The sequence below is a fragment of the Aquarana catesbeiana genome, linkage group LG02 (genome assembly GCF_042186555.1).
Source record: "Aquarana catesbeiana isolate 2022-GZ linkage group LG02, ASM4218655v1, whole genome shotgun sequence".
Classification (NCBI taxonomy): Eukaryota; Metazoa; Chordata; class Amphibia; order Anura; family Ranidae; genus Aquarana; species Aquarana catesbeiana.
The window spans coordinates 422,908,160-422,924,758 of record NC_133325.1 but is presented as its reverse complement, the minus strand read 5'-3'; the positions used below and the strand labels follow the sequence as shown (position 1 = coordinate 422,924,758).

General features: G+C 39.7%; 1 protein-coding gene across 1 annotated transcript in view; it reads right to left on the bottom strand.

Annotated features, from left to right (window-relative positions):
- Positions 1-6,590: 6,590 nt before the first annotated feature.
- CLIC4 (chloride intracellular channel 4) overlaps positions 6,591-16,599 on the bottom strand; it is a 138,598-nt gene continuing 128,589 nt past the window's right edge. Inside the window, exons 5-6 of the mRNA XM_073615472.1 lie at positions 7,068-7,249; positions 6,591-6,975 (exon numbers count right to left, since the gene is read on the bottom strand). Of these exons, the coding sequence (XP_073471573.1) occupies positions 6,811-6,975; positions 7,068-7,249 (347 nt within the window). The 3' untranslated portion in view covers positions 6,591-6,810. The remainder of the gene's footprint in view (positions 6,976-7,067; positions 7,250-16,599) is intronic.

Here is a 16,599-nt window from a genome sequence, read left to right as displayed (position 1 = left end):
AGCTCCCGGCCGGTAATCCATCATCTGCAGCCCAGCATCCCTGCAGCGTCACCAGATCAGGACCAGAGGGCATACTGAGGACCGCTCACTAATACAGATGAGCTTTTTTTTATGTTTTTGTCCTGTGTTATTTTACCTGGTGTCATTAAAAACAGTTGCTAATACTACACTCAGGTGGCGCTTCCTTCTCTACCCTTCTCTTGCCCATTACAGAGCCAGCTCTCTGAGGACAGCAGCCACCTATTTTAACCATTGCACTGCCAGTTACTGCTTAACCCTTGAACTACCAGCCTGTCCATCATGGACTAAGTTGCTCAGCCATTTATATCTTATGTACTGTATGGACTTGTGTATCTGCGCTTACAGTTATCAATACCTTTTTTTCCTGCTGGTTAGCTGCACTGAGCCATAGACTATTATATCCTGTGGGTTTGGTGCACTTTCACAAAATGCACCACATCTGCAAGATATAATAGTGGGTAAACATCCAACAGGGATTGGGTCCACAAAAAAAAAATGATCCTGATTGTTTAAAATCTTTATTATTCTATTCAAAATGAAAAATATAGTTGAAATTCTTAACCATTTCATTGTGGCCCACAACTAGTTATCAAATCACTTAAGTGGCCCTTGCTCCTCAAGGTTGAGCACCCATCATCTAAATAGACATACAGTTGTGCTCCTATGTTTACATACCCTGGCAAAATTTATGATTTCTTGGCAATTTTTCAGAGAATATGAATGATAAAAACTTTTTTACTCATGGTTAGTGTTTGGCTGAAGCCATTTATTATCAGTCAACTCTTTTTAAATAGTAATCGCAACAGAAACTACCCAAATTACCCTGATCAAAAGTTTACATACCCTGGTGATTCTGGCCTGATGACATGCACACAAGTTGACACAAAGGGGTTTGATTGGCCATTAAAGGTAACCATCCTCACCTGTGATCTGTTTTCATCCAGTGCTGCACTGACATTTCTTGATTCTGAGTCATGGGTTAAGCAAAAGAATTATGAAAGGATCTGCGGGAAAAGGTAGTTGAACTGTATAAAACAGGAAAGGGATGTAAAAATATATCCAATGAATTGAGAATGCCAATCAGCAGTGTTCAAACTCTAATCAAGAAGTGGAAAATGAGGGGTTCTGTTGAAACCAAACCACGGTCAGGTAGATCAACTAGAATTTCAGCCACAACTGCCAGGAAAATTGTTCGGGATGCAAAGAAAAACCCACAAATTACTTCAGGTGAAATACAGGATTCTCTGAAAACATGTGGTGTGGCTGTTTCAAGATACACAATAAGGAGGCACTTGAAGAAATCCATTACTATGCAAATGCCACAAAGTATTCCGCTTACAATACTCCAAACAGCACAGAGACAAGCCTCAAACCTTCTGGCACAAAAGGTCATTTGGAGTGACGAGACCAAAATTGAGCTTTTTGGCCACAACCATAAACACTACATTTGGAGAGGATTCAACAAGGCCTATGATGAAAGGTACACCATTCCTACAGTGGTGGGTCGCTGATATTTTGGGGATGTACAAAAGGCACAAGAAATTTGGTCAAAATTTATGGCAAGATGAATGCAGTATATTATCAAAAAATACTGGAGGAACATTTGCATTCATCAGCCAGGAAGCTGCACATGGGACGTACATGACAATGATCCAAAACACAAGGCCAAGTTGACCTGTCATTGGTTTCGGCAGAATAAAGTGAAGGTTCTGGAGTGGCTATCTCAGTCTCCTGACCTCAATATCATTGAGCCACTCTGGGGAGGAGATCTCAAACGTACAGTTCATGCAAGACAGCCCAAGAATTTACAGGAACTAGAGGCTTTTTGCCAAGGGGAATGGGCAGCTTTACCATCTGAGAAGATAAAGAGCCTCATCCACAAATACCACAAAAGACTTCAAGCTGTCATTGATGTTAAAGGGGGCAATACATGGTATTAAGAACTGGGGTGTGTAAACTTTTGATCAGGGTCATTTGGGTAGTTTCTGTTGCCATTATGATTCAAATAGAGTAAACAGTCGACTGATAATAAACGGCTTCAGCCAAACACTAACTATGAGTGAAAGAAAACTGTCATCATTCATATTCTCTGAAAAATGGCCAAGAAATCATAAATTCTGCCAGGGTATGCAAACTTATGAGCACAACTGTATATAGAGAATGATATGTATAATAATGTGATGTTCTATCATGTACCCCATGTTTTTTTGTGTATGAGTTTTTTTACTCTCTGAACCTTTAAAGTACCACCATATACGGGAGACCTTCTTTCTATAAATATATAGAGATGTGGCAGAACCTCTTATTTATGATATACAGTATAGAGAATGAGCAGAGCTTTCTCAAGACAAATACTACAAGTAAAATTAAAAACAAAACAACTTTATTAATCAGCCAGACATAAAAATGTAAGCAATGTGTTTACAGTTTTTTTTTTTTACATATCAAACCTACTTTGGGTTGCTGGTTACAAAATTAAAAAAAATGTATTAGTACGCAATTGCTGACCTGGGGAAAAGCTACTTTTTGCATAAAACATAACCCCTCAGGAAGCACTGTGAAATGTGGGTGATGAAGATATTAATGGGGGTTAAACTGTGCCATTTGCGATGTATAGCAATTTTCACACACTCCATATTCTTGGATCAGCCACCTTCATGCATTAAATGTCTTCTGCTTCCTTGGTGAAAATAGAATAAAAAAACAAAAAAATATGCCATATGTATATAATCTATGTAACCAACAAGAAGCTTATAGCTTTCCAGCAATAAGTACATAACAGGTTAGAACATTGATTGGGAGATTTTCCAGAGTAAATTAACGTTGGACCAGTACTTGTGAGTGGTCCTTAAATAGCTATACACTAATGCCAACCACAAAATCTATCATGGTGACCTAACTGCAACAATTTACATTGTTGTATTTTGGTTGTAAGTTGCATTTGACAATCTACGCAATTGCAAGCTGGTGGATGAAAATGCCTAATGTATGGCTAGCAACAGACTAGAACTGGAGCAAACATACGGGATGACTCATATTACAGCTCAGCCATAATAATGACACTTTAACTGGTCTGTTGTATCAAAGGTCCCTGATTTTAAGTGACAGCTCCATATCTCGGAAGTGTTCCTGGTTTTCAGTCCTAACCAACTGTACCATAAAATCCCTTGCCTACTCTAGTCGCATTTTAGGTCAGCTTGGAAAAAACTCTTTAAAAACAAACAGAATACTTTTTCTAGATCTGGACTGCAACCCAGCAGTTGCAAGGACAGTAACGTTGTATTAAAACTGACACAACAAATTAAATTAGGAAATGTTCCTGTAAAATAAAATTTCTGGAATAAAAAAGTAGAAAAAAAAAATACTCCTATGTACAAGTGATTCATTTATCTGTTCATATTTTTTTTTTTAACTATACCATAAAAATGTACATTGGTTAGAAAACAGTGTTTTATCAAACAATACTAGAAGTGTTAATTGTTAAAATGATGTGAAACAGAAGTCTCACTGTGACTTGAAAGAATAATAAGGTAACATACTGGTAAAAATATCAGTTCAAATAAAGTCAGATTTTTAAAGTACCAGAGTGAAGGCCACTTTAAGGCAATATCCCAAAAACGCCTTTGAAATCCCTAAAGATACGGGGGACTCCTACTGATTTACAGATAGTCTGATACAAATGGGAAAAGTTTGCAAAAAAAGACAAGATAAACTGGTGACAGCCAAGAAACTTTATGAATGGTTTTCTGGTAAATGATTCATATTGACATTATATCAATACCAATATTTAAAGGGGGGTTCTTAAGTTGACATGCCCTTTAGGTACAATGATCTGACCATAGCTATAAAAGTAGTAATTACTAATTAGATGTTAACAAACAATGTGCAAAAATCAGGTAAATTATAACAGTCAAAAAAGTGCCTCAACAGAATGAATAGCGTATGCTGCTGTTAACTTACATAATGGCGAATTTGGCATAATGGAAATGACCTTATTGGTGGTAGTCATTACTATATGACTGAGTAGAAACAAAAGCCAAACCCTTGGATTTTAATTTAATTTTCCTGACCAAACTACATTTAATACATGTTAAATTTTGCTGAGTTATGCTCAAGGCAGAAAAGAAAGATATCTAAAAGGACAATGTAAATCTACAAGTTAAGAACTACAATATGGAAGACATTTCCATTTCTTAAAGCATGTCCGATGTAATGGCAAACACATGGCAATTGAAGGCTATGCAATGTCCTGCATAATTTAAAAAAAATATTTGTAATGTCTAATATGTTACTATACAAATTCCATTACCGTTTCAGGTGGACAGTTCTAGCACTAGAGGCAAACATTAAAGAGTTTCTGTCTTGTAGAACTCAGCAAAGTGTCTCATGTAATCAAAGTTAATGCAAAGTCCAAATGTGTTTTTTTTTTTTTTATTGTTTTTTTAGTTTTGGATAGAGTAGGGAATGGCTGAGTAGTAGGTTGGGTTTTTTTCTGTCTGTGCCCCATCAGAAAAATTTCCTTTTACTTTCTGTCCAACAGTAAGAAAGAAAAAGGCGATCTCTCCGAACCAGGGCAATATCCACTCTTAGACCAGACCAGCTTGCCCATTTCCATTCACCTTTGTTCCTGTGGCAATTTAAAATTTGGGATTTCTAATTACTTTGGGGTCATTCATACTATCTCGGCTCCATCTGCATAGATTAATGCAAGGGCACATAGAAAAAAACCTGTATTGTATGTTGCCCTGTTCACCCCACATTGAAGGTGGGTAAACAGCACAGCTCACTGCTCTGCAATTAACTGCGGTGCACAGATTTGAATTAAGTGTTATTCAACAACATTTATAGGGGGGTAAACAATGTCTTGGGTTGCAAAACACTGCTCCTTTCAACGGACACCAGCCCACATGCATTTTAGCAAGGGGGCTGGTATGAACAAGCCCTTTTTATTATCAGAGATAATGGTCAACAGAACAAAAGGTGAATCTCCACAGCGGGGACACAGATAAACACCTGACAGGCGTTTCATCTCCTCTGTAGTCTATTTAAAACAAAATATAGTTTTGTTTTTACATTCACTTTAAAACAGGATACACACGATTGGTTTATTGAGAACATACATTGTAGTGAAAGATTCTGTGTACTGCTACAAGTCGCTATGTGGACAGGAAAAAGATGAGATGTTCTCATTTTGAAAATAGTGTCATAATTGAGAAGCCACCTTAGTGTCTGTACTGCATTTCCATGTAATTTGAGACCACAATACAAATTATTGTGGTATCACACATTGCTAGATAAACAGCATATACTCCTTTAGTAAATCAACCACAATGCATTTACTTCCAAATTGATCAACGATGATCACTCATATTTTGACAGCACACAGGATATGTCATAGAAAGCTGTTAAACTGATGCACACAAAATCAGCCATGTGACAGGTAACACCCTATTAGTGACAGAGGCATTACTTATAATTATCAATGTATGATGGATTTATGTTAAAGATGTATAGCTGTATTGCCAAAAGCATCTGTGGCTAGATTCAAACACTCAAGCATCTGTGGCTAGATTTAACAAATAACAGTCAAGCCATCTGTGGAGTTCAGTATGTGGAGGTCATCATTGTTTGACATAAGATACTGTCCTAGTAAGAGTTTGTTTTGCTATCAGCCTACTCCTTCTTGCTCTCAATGTTAAGTTGGTGTCTGCTTGTCACCAACGAATATATATATATATATATATATATATATATATATATATATATATATATATATATATATATATAAAATCTATGTGCTGGAGATATTTCGATAACAATGCTGCTTTTTTATTTCCAATATCCATCTCCTTCAAATTTTAAAGGATATGTGTCATGTAACAGTATTTCAGCCAAGAGATTTGTATGCCCACAGCCCTTTCAAATAAGAGGTTCTCTCCCCAAACTGATGAATACTGTATCTAAAAAGATCAGGGAATCTCCTACTTCTTTTCCACATTTAAATGAGATGATTTAGCCTTTTGCTGCCTGTGTGGCACAATAATGACATAACCCCTTGAACAGCTGCTTAGCCTTCTCTGTACCATAACCATAAGAAAGAACTTGTTCTCAAAACAGCTGTCAAATTAAGAACCACTAATTCTTTTTATCTTCACCAGACAAGCTGAAAAAGCATCTGTAAAGACCTTGTTAAACTTTGCAGATAAATCAGACAAATCATGCTGGGCAGCAAAGCTCTGGCTGAAAAACAGCAAGCATGCCATAACTATAAAAAGGTAAAAAAATGGATGGGTAACTTTAGTTAAATAAATGTTTTCCTATTAATGGTCTTGTTTCTTTAGTTATGTACCATATAAAAATGTCTGCAGCAATACAGAGCATGGCACATCATGGGAAGAAACTTATGGCACAGTGTCTCACCCTGATGGACGGAAACCAAATTCAAAGGGAAGAAAAGGACAAAAAAACAAAAAAAAAAACAAACCAAACCACTGAACCCTTATCAGGTCATTAATAGTTTGCATGAAGTGAAAAAAAATATGTCTTATGTAAATTATTCTAACACTGCATTATTTAGCAACCATGTTTACTTATGTGACCCAATATATAGATTCCAAAACAATAACTTTATACGAAAACATTATGGGCTTAACGTGTGCCTCATTTTGGATTGGGATTAAATTTATGGAAAACACCAAATACATTTTTGTGAGGACATAAAAAAAATGGAATTCTGCCCTAGAAATATCTGTTGTAAATTAAGGCCTCGTCTGGTTTTTAAAATACAGTTCACTTGGTGAGCCTTTTGGCTACATCTGCATACGCAATTTCTATCTCTCTATCCTCTGGACAGGTGTTGTTAAATTCGTCTCTGCTGTATGCATTTGTCAGGTATCTCCAAATTCCGGTCATGGATTTTGGGAGGTCGAAGTTTCTGTACTTTTTGGTCACCACCTACAAAAGAGGCGAGAACAAAATTGAAAGAAGTCAAACATACTAAGACTTCTATGCATTACTGAAATTTCATCAATATTTTCTTCTCATACCTTGACTATGTGAAGCTTTGGCAAGAGGTTGCAGTCAGCCAAGGTCATTTCCTCACCATCCAAGAATTTACGGCTAGAAACTGTAAGGTCCTCCATACTGTTCTCATCTATTTCATCAGGTAGTGGTGAATTCAGGTAGTCGTCAAGCTTTTGCAAAGTTTTTAGAAGTCCTCTCTCCAATACTGCAGAACACAAGTGGGAAATATGTTTGAGCAAATCAAAATATCGTTGTGCAGAAAGAAGGACTAGGACATCAGTTAATAATCAAGTATTGAGCAATAATTTAGGGTGAGAAGTAAGATCAGAAGTGCGATATTCACAAATTAGGTAGACAATCGCTTTCACGATCACTGTTGTAGTTTACATTATGGTTATAGGACTGCAGAGGGCAGCACAGTGCTGCAGAAATGTACAAACATGCAGTAGTACCATTATTAGAAAACACTTCTTACACCTATACATTCACTAAAGCCAGAAATACAGCCACATATACACTATGGCTAGTTTTTTTTTTTTTTTAAATCTATGCTAGGGCTGTTATGATGCACTCCTTACCTCTCCCACAAATTCTCCCACCTCCTGCCCATCTTTCCCAAGCTCTTTCCCCCCTGCTTGTGGTGCAGGGCTGAGCTGGGGAAGGAGGACTACATTTGCTTTCTTTGGATGTGAATCTCTGAAAACCACAGCAGTGAGCACCTCAGGCAAGGGCACACTTCATGCAGGTGGTAAGAGTTGGGAGTAGGAAGCAAAGTTGTCAACCAGAGTGCTGAATAAAAGTTTTTCTACCACTGCTACTGGCCAAGCATTAGGAAATTTGTGAATTCACATTCACCAATCTCACCTGCAACAGAGCTGAACACTTCTGGGTTCCCCTTTGAGTGTGTCAGATCTCTAGACCAGCTCAGGTACACATAGGGGACCCTCTGTCCTCAAACTTTATCTGATATCTTATCAAATCTTTATCTGATATCTTATCAAATCTTTATCTGATATCTTATCAAACAGAAACCACTGGCTGATAGTAGACACATGCAGAAATTGTCCCAAAAAAAACAAAACAAAAACAAACATACATACCACTTTTTTTTATCAAACAACAACAATAATTTATTCTGTGTGCACTTTGTTCTTGGGTGATTAAGGTTCTGTTTTTTTTTTAGCATGCTTCAGACATACTATTTATTTAAAACACTAGCACTTTAAGGAAATGCAGATGTATACATTCTGCACATAACATCTAACGGCGAGTATCTGTGTTTCTCATCAAATTAAAAGAAAAACTATCTGGTTGCACGAAGCGAAAGAGCAAGAGACTGTCTCCTTCTGCACTCTCAAAACTAGCCCTAAAGTTAACCCCTAATAAATGTATTCAATGATTATCCCTGTATGCAGAAACAATAAATATGCATACAAAATTATCAGAATCAGAGCTTGCTCATAAACACCACATTGGTACAAATTACAGTTATTGAAAATTAGAAGGCATAAACTTGTAATTTTCTTTTTTTAACCTACCACATAAAAGGAATCATGACCAATATCTGACTTAACCTAACTAGGCATAAAATAAAAAAAAGCTCAGGGGTAAATCAAAGCTTGTGATGTCTGTCAAAAAATTGTGTATTTAAAGTGAAATGTTTGCTTTTAATTCTCCTTATAAAATGGCTTATTCAGGTCATGCTAACCATAGTGCAGAGCATGACAGCCTCTTACTTTTTCAAATCCACAAAGATACGTTTTTGGGGGGGGGGATAGAGAATGGAGGGTTACAGCCTCTCTAAAGTTTTCATTGCTGTCTGTGTCCTTGGTAAAGAGATTTCCGCTTATGTTCTTTTAGTACAGGAAATAATCTGTATTTTTTCTTGTTGGAAAGATTTCTAACATTTTAGTAGAGTGAGGAAGAGTTTAACCCCATACACACTACTATTAGATTTTCTGCAGACTTTTATCGTCAGATTTACCAAAATATATAATATGAGGTCAAACCTTATTTGTTGGTTTGTATGCAATCCGGCAGGCCCTTGCACTACATGGTTTTGGTAATTGAAGACAAAAATCTGCAGAAAATCTAATAGTGTGTATGGGATCTTAAGGCCCGTACACACGCTTTGATTTTTGGGCGTCAATTGCAATTCTTACCGTTAGTAAGGTGCTTTCGACAGCCGGATTTCACTTTTTCGTCAGAAGCTGGATGTGCAGACTATAAAATTTTTGTTGGATGTGAACTTAACATCTGATTTTCGTTTCATTTGTACGGTTTTCGTACAAAAAAAATTGTAAGCTCAAGACTGCGCATGCTCAGAAACAAAAAAAAATACATACAAAACTATTCAACACGTTACGTCACTTCTGACGTTGTATTCTGTCAAACGAAAATTCTCGTACTGTTAGTAACCTCTTCACTTTTGACAAGAGACTAGCATGCCACAAAAATCGGACGTTCTGTCATCCGAAAACCAAAAGCGTGTGTACGAGGCTTTAGAATGTGACAATGTTTAAGTTGCCGTCAGTCCTGTCTTTTTTAATGGAAAATTCACCCCTCACTTCTTTTATAGGTGTCACAGGTTTTTTTTTTTTTTTAACTCTTCTTCTCCGCCAAATAGAAAAACCACATAAAAATTATTTGGGTACTAATGCTTCAGTGCTCTATGGAAGCATAGCTGAGTAACAGCCACACCCCTCATCACAAACATCCTCAAACAGTATAAATAATCTACAGTGTCTAATCTTTTCACCTAACACAATTGACACACATTTCCACTTCACTCTAATGGTAATAAACCACTTGCCGCCCGCCATATAGCAGAAAGACGGCGGCAAAGTGGTTTCAATATCCTGACTGGGCGTTATATGACGTCCCCAGGGGGGCGCATTGCGGCGATCGTTGTTGCGGTGTGTCAATCTGACACACCTCAACTCCGATCTAGGTAAAAAGTCTCTGATGGAGACTCTTTATCACGTGATCAGCCGTGTCCAATCACGGCTGATCACGATGTAAATAGGAAGAGACGGTGATCGGTTTTTCCTCACTCGCGTCTGACAGACGCGAGTAGAGGAGAGCCGATCAGCTGCTCTCCTGACAGGGGAGGTCTGTGCTGATTGTTTATCAGCACAGCCCCCCTCGAGTCCCGCCCAGGACCACCATCATGCCACCCAGGACCACCAGGATGGTCATCCACACTGGACCACCAGGTATGCCCCCCCCTAGACCCCCAGGGAAATACTAATCCAGGCAGCTGCCAATCAGCGCCCACTCACAATGCTTACCACTGCCAGTGCCACCAGGGATGCCTATCAGTGCCCATCAGTGCCGCCTATCAGTGCCACCCATAAAAACCCATCTTTGCAGCCTTTCAGTGCCCACCTGTGTCACCCATGAGTGCCCATCAGTGCCGCCTATCAGTGCCACCCATCAGTGCCGCCTATCAGTGGCCATCGTCAGTGCCGTCTTATCAGTGCCCATCAGTGAAAGAGAAAACTTACTTATTTACAAAATTTTATAACAGAAACAAAAGCAAAAGAAAGCTCTATTTGTGGGAACAAAATGATAAAAACTTAGTTTGGGTACAGTATTGTATGACCGCGCAATTGAATTAAACTGGGGAAAGGGTAAGGGGAAGGGGACAAGGAGCATTATGAAGTGGCCAGATTAGGGTGGCCACAAAGTTCGTGATGAACTAATGCTGTAACCATATTAGTACGAAAAAGAAAAAGAGCACCCAGTGCTAGTGTCTGGGTAAGGGGTTACCTTAGCAAAGCTTCCTGATAATCAATCACTAGTTGGCTGAGTTGCCAGAAAGTTAAATAATTCACTTTATTTGGATAGTTAAAAAACATTAAACATTAGGCAACACACTTAATTAAAACGTTGATAAGTTAAACGCAGTAGGACCAAAAGGGCCCTATTACTGCGACTATAGTTTGGTAATAGGCCTGACACAACAAACAAAAAACGCACTAAACAAAACAAAAACAATACATACAACGGATGACAGCGCCCGGACGCCGTAAGGATTTTGCTAGTAGCTGGCTGGTAACGGGTGATCAAATTTATGTCACCAATTTAGTATCTGTTATTATGGTGTTAGTGTTCACAATTGGCCAAAAAATACAGCAAGAAAAATCCTTTTGGGGATAGGTGGGAATGGTGGTGGGGGAACAAGTTGGGTGGTTATTAACTACTGCCGGCTTCACTAGAAGTGCTAAGCACTGAAATTACAAAGCTCTTGGTAAAAATTAGAAAGCAGTAGAAGTCCACATGATGATGATCAGATCCTGGGCATATTTATGAGAGGGTTGGTTAAATAAGATGCGGTAAAGGAATGATTGTCCTTTGAGCAGTTTAGGTAAAAGTCATTAATATTAGTATAGTAAGTATAGAGAGTATTCTCAAATATATAAGGATAGGAAATCTACCAAACTTGACTCAGATGAATAGAGGTATTAGACTTTACCATTTGTTGCATCAGTTGTCCTCTAAGATCCGCTCTGGATTGTTCATTCAAAAATACTGCCCACCTGGTGAGAAGGAGTGCTGGTGAGAGGATGCAGCTCCGATGCAGACAGCATCAGCTGGAGGGACGGCGGGATCGTGGATTGTGAAACCGCGGTCACTACCTCCTAGTCAGATCGCTGCTGTAATAGCCACCTGCTGATGGAAGTCCTCCGGCTCCTGGTATTCCTCCTAGGGGCTTGAGTCCACCGCCAGTTGGTAGAGGAAATCAGATTGGTGCGGATGCCGGGTTAACGTCAGTGGGATGGGCTGGTCGGAGCGGTCAGCTGGCAGCAGCTACCTGACACTTCGTCTCGTCTCCTGATCTCACACACACACACACACTATGCCCGGCGCCCGCGGCGTGTCGGCGTTGATGACGTCAACGCGTTTCGCTATTGCCGATAGCGTAGCTTCTTCTCGGACGACTGAATTGTCATTCAAACTGCGACAGCACTGAAAGCTGAAAATTGGTCTGGGCAGGAAGGTGTATAAGTGCCCTGTATTGAAGTGGTTAAGGATAAGCTTAGCCGTGCTCGCAAACAGCACGTGCAGAGCCCACCAGGATGTCGGCACTGCGGAGCGCTAATCACAAGCAGTGAGACATTGCCTCGATGCGCGGCTGCAGAGATCGGGAAATGTCTCACTGCCTGTGATTAGAGCTGCGTCTTTTTTTATTTTTTTATTTTTTATTTTTTTACACAAATAGGAGGTTTCTTTTGGTGGTATTTAATCACTAGTGGTTTTTTATTTTTTGTGCTATAAATAAAAAAAGACCGTAAATTTTGTGAAAATAATGCCTTTTTCTTTGTTTTGGTCATAAAATTTTGCAAATTAGTAATTTTTCTTCATAATTTTTGGCCAAAATTTATACTGCCACATATCTTTGGTAAGAATAACCCAAATTAGTGTAAATTACTGTATTTGGTCTTTGTGAAGTTATAAAGTTAGAGTCTACAAACTATGGTGCCAATCACTGAAGATTGATCAAATCTGATCACACCTGATATACTGAAGGCCCATCTCATTTCTTGAGGCACTAACAAGTCAGGAAAGTACAAATACCCCCAAATGACCCCTTTTAAGAAAGTAGGTATTAAGTAGCATTGTGAATTTTTTTTAAGGTGTAATTTTTTCCCAGAATTCTTTGCAAAATGAAGATTTTTTTTTTTTTTTTTTACCAGTGTCGCTGGTGACGCTAGTTAGGGACCTAAATATTTAGGTTCGCCGTCAGCGTTTTATAGCGACAGGGACCCCCATATACTACCTAATAAATGTTTTAACCCCTTGATGGCCCCCTAGTTAACCCTTTCACCACTGATCACCGTATAAGTGTTACGGGTGACGCTGGTTAGTTTGTTTATTTTTTTTAGTGTCAGGGCACCCACCGTTTATTACCGAATAAAGGTTTAGCCCCCTGATCGCCCGGCGGTGATATGCGTCGCCCCAGGCAGCGTCAGATTAGCGCCAGTACCGCTAACACCCACGCACGCAGCATACGCCTCCCTTAGTGGTATAGTATCTGATCCGATCAGATCTATACTAGCGTCCCCAGCAGTTTAGGGTTCCCAAAAACACAGTGTTAGCGGGATCAGCCCAGATACCTGCTAGCACCTACATTTTGCCCCTCCGCCCGGCCCACCCAAGTGCAGTATCGATCGATCACTGTCACTTACAAAACACTAAACGCATAACTGCAGCGTTCGCAGAGTCAGGCCTGATCCCTGCGATCGCTAACAGTTTTTTTGGTAGTATTTTGGTGAACTGGCAAGCACCAGCCCCAAGCAGCGTCAGATTAGCGCCAGTACCGCTAACACCCACGCACGCACCGTACACCTCCCTTAGTGGTATAGTATCTGAACGGATCAATATCTGATCCGATCAGATCTATACTAGCGTCCCCAGCAGTTTAGGGTTCCCAAAAACACAGTGTTAGCGGGATCAGCCCAGATACCTGCTAGCACCTGCATTTTGCCCCTCCGCCCAGCCCAGCCCACCCAAGTGCAGTATCGATCGATCACTGTCACTTACAAAACACTAAACGCATAACTGCAGTGTTCGCAAAATCAGGCCTGATCCCTGCGATCGCTAACAGTTTTTTTGGTAGCTTTTTATTGAACTGGCAAGCGCCAGCGGCCTAGTACACCCTGGTCGTAGTCAAACCAGCACTGCAGTAACACTTGGTGACGTGGCGAGTCCCATAAGTGCAGTTCAAGCTGGTGAGGTGGCAAGCACAAGTAGTGTCCCGCTGCCACCAAAAAGACAAACACAGGCCCGTCGTGCCCTTCCTGCTGCATTCGCCAATCCTAATTGGGGACCCACCACTTCTGCAGCGCCCGTACTTCCCCCATTCACATCCCCAACCAAATGCAGTCGGCTGCATGAGAGGCATTTTCTTTATGTCCTCCCGAGTACCCCTACCCAACGAACCCCCAAAAAAGATGTCGTGTCTGCAGCAAGCGCGGATATAGGCGTGACACCTGCTATTATTGTCCCTCCTGTCCTGACAATCCTGGTCTTTGCATTGGTGAATGTTTTGAACGCTACCATTCATTAGTTGAGTATTAGCGTAGGGTACAGCATTGCACAGACTAGGCACACTTTCACAGGGTCTCCCAAGATGCCATCGCATTTTGAGAGATCCGAACCTGGAACCGGTTACCGTTATAAAAGTTAGTTACAAAAAAAAGTGTAAAAAAAAAAATATATAAAATAAAAAAAAAATAGTTGTCGTTTTATTGTTCTCTCTCTCTCTATTCTCTCTCTCTTGTTCTGCTCTTTTTTACTGTATTCTATTCTGCAATGTTTTATTGTTATTATGTTTTATCATGTTTGCTTTTCAGGTATGCAATTTTTTATACTTTACCGTTTACTGTGCTTTATTGTTAACCATTTTTTTGTCTTCAGGTACGCCATTCACGACTTTGAATGGTTATACCAGAATGATGCCTGCAGGTTTAGGTATCATTCTTTTCAGCCAGCGGTCGGCTTTCATGTAAAAGCAATCCTAGTGGCTAATTAGCCTCTAGACTGCTTTTACAAGCCGTGGGAGGGAATGCCCCCCCCCCCACCGTCTTCCGTGTTTTTCTCTGGCTCTCCTGTCTCAACAGGGAACCTGAGAATGCAGCCGGTGATTCAGCCAGCTGACCATAGAGCTGATCAGAGACCAGAGTGGCTCCAAACATCTCTATGGCCTAAGAAACCGGAAGCTACAAGCATTTTATGACTTAGATTTCGCCAGATGTAAATAGCGCCATTGGGAAATTGGGGAAGCATTTTATCACACCGATCTTGGTGTCATCAGATGCTTTGAGGGCAGAGGAGAGATCTAGGGTCTAATAGACCCCAATTTTTTCAAAAAAGAGTACCTGTCACTACCTATTGCTATCATAGGGGATATTTACATTCCCCGAGATAACAATAAAAATGATTAAAAAAAAAAAAAAATGAAAGGAACAGTTTAAAAATAAGATAAAAAAGCAAAAAAATAATAAAGAAAAAAAAAAAAAAAAAAAAAAAAAAAAAAAGCACCCCTGTCGCCCCCCTGCTCTCGCGCTAAGGCGAACGCAAGCGGCGGTCTGTCGTCAAACGTAAACAGCAATTGCACCATGCATGTGAGGTATCGCCGCGAAGGTCAGATTGAGGCCAGTAATTTTTGCAGTAGACCTCCTCTGTAAATCTAAAGTGGTAACCTGTAAAGGCTTTTAAAGGCTTTTAAAAATGTATTTATTTTGTTGCCACTGCACGTTTGTGCGCAATTTTAAAGCATGTCATGTTTGGTATCCATGTACTCGGCCTAAGATCATCTTTTTTATTTCATCAAACATTTGGGCAATATAGTGTGTTTTAGTGCATTAAAATTTAAAAAAAAAGTGTGTTTTTTCCCCAAAAAATGCGTTTGAAAAATCGCTGCGCAAATACTGTGTGAAAAAAAAAAATGAAACACCCACCATTTTAATATGTAGGGCATTTGCTTTAAAAAAAAATATATAAATGTTTGGGGGTTCAAAGTAATTTTTTTTCAAAAAAAAAAATAACTTTTTCATGTAAACAAAAAGTGTTAGAAAGGGCTTTGTCTTCAAGTGGTTAGAAGAGTTGGTGATGTGTGACATAAGCTTCTAAATGTTGTGCATAAAATGCCAGGACAGTTCAAAACCCCCCCAAATGACCCCATTTTGGAAAGTAGACACCCCAAGCTATTTGCTGAGAGGCATGTCGAGCCCATGGAATATTTTATATTGCGACACAAGTTGCGGGAAAGAGACAAATTTTTTTTTTTTTTTTTTTTGCACAAAGTTGTCACTAAATGATATATTGCTCAAACATGCCATGGGAATATGTGAAATTACACCCCAAAATACATTCTGCTGCTTCTCCTGAGTACGGGGATACCACATGTGTGAGACTTTTTGGGAGCCTAGCCGCGTATGGGACCCCGAAAACCAAGCACCGCCTTCAGGCTTTCTAAGGGCGTGAATTTTTGATTTCACTCTTCACTGCCTATCACAGTTTCGGAGGCCATGGAAAGCCCAGGTGGCACAAAACCCCCCCAAATGACCCCATTTTGGAAAGTAGACACCCCAAGCTATTTGCTGAGAGGTATAGTGAGTATTTTGCAGACCTCACTTTTTGTCACAAAGTTTTGAAAATTGAAAAAAGAAAAAAAAAAAAAAAAAAGTTTTCTTGTCTTTCTTCATTTTCAAAAACAAATGAGAGCTGCAAAATACTCACCATGCCTCTCAGCAAATAGCTTGGGGTGTCTACTTTCCAAAATGGGGTCATTTGGGGGGGTTTTGTGCCACCTGGGCATTCCATGGCCTCCGAAACTGCGATAGGCAGTGAAGAGTGAAATCAAAAATTTTCACCCTTAGAAATCCTGAAGGCGGTGCTTGGTTTTCGGGGCCCCGTACGCGGCTAGGCTCCCAAAAAGTCCCACACATGTGGTATCCCCAAACTCAGGAGAAGCAGCTAAATGTATTTTGGGGTGCAATTCCACATATGCCCATGGCCTGTGTGAGCAATATATCATTTAGTGACAAC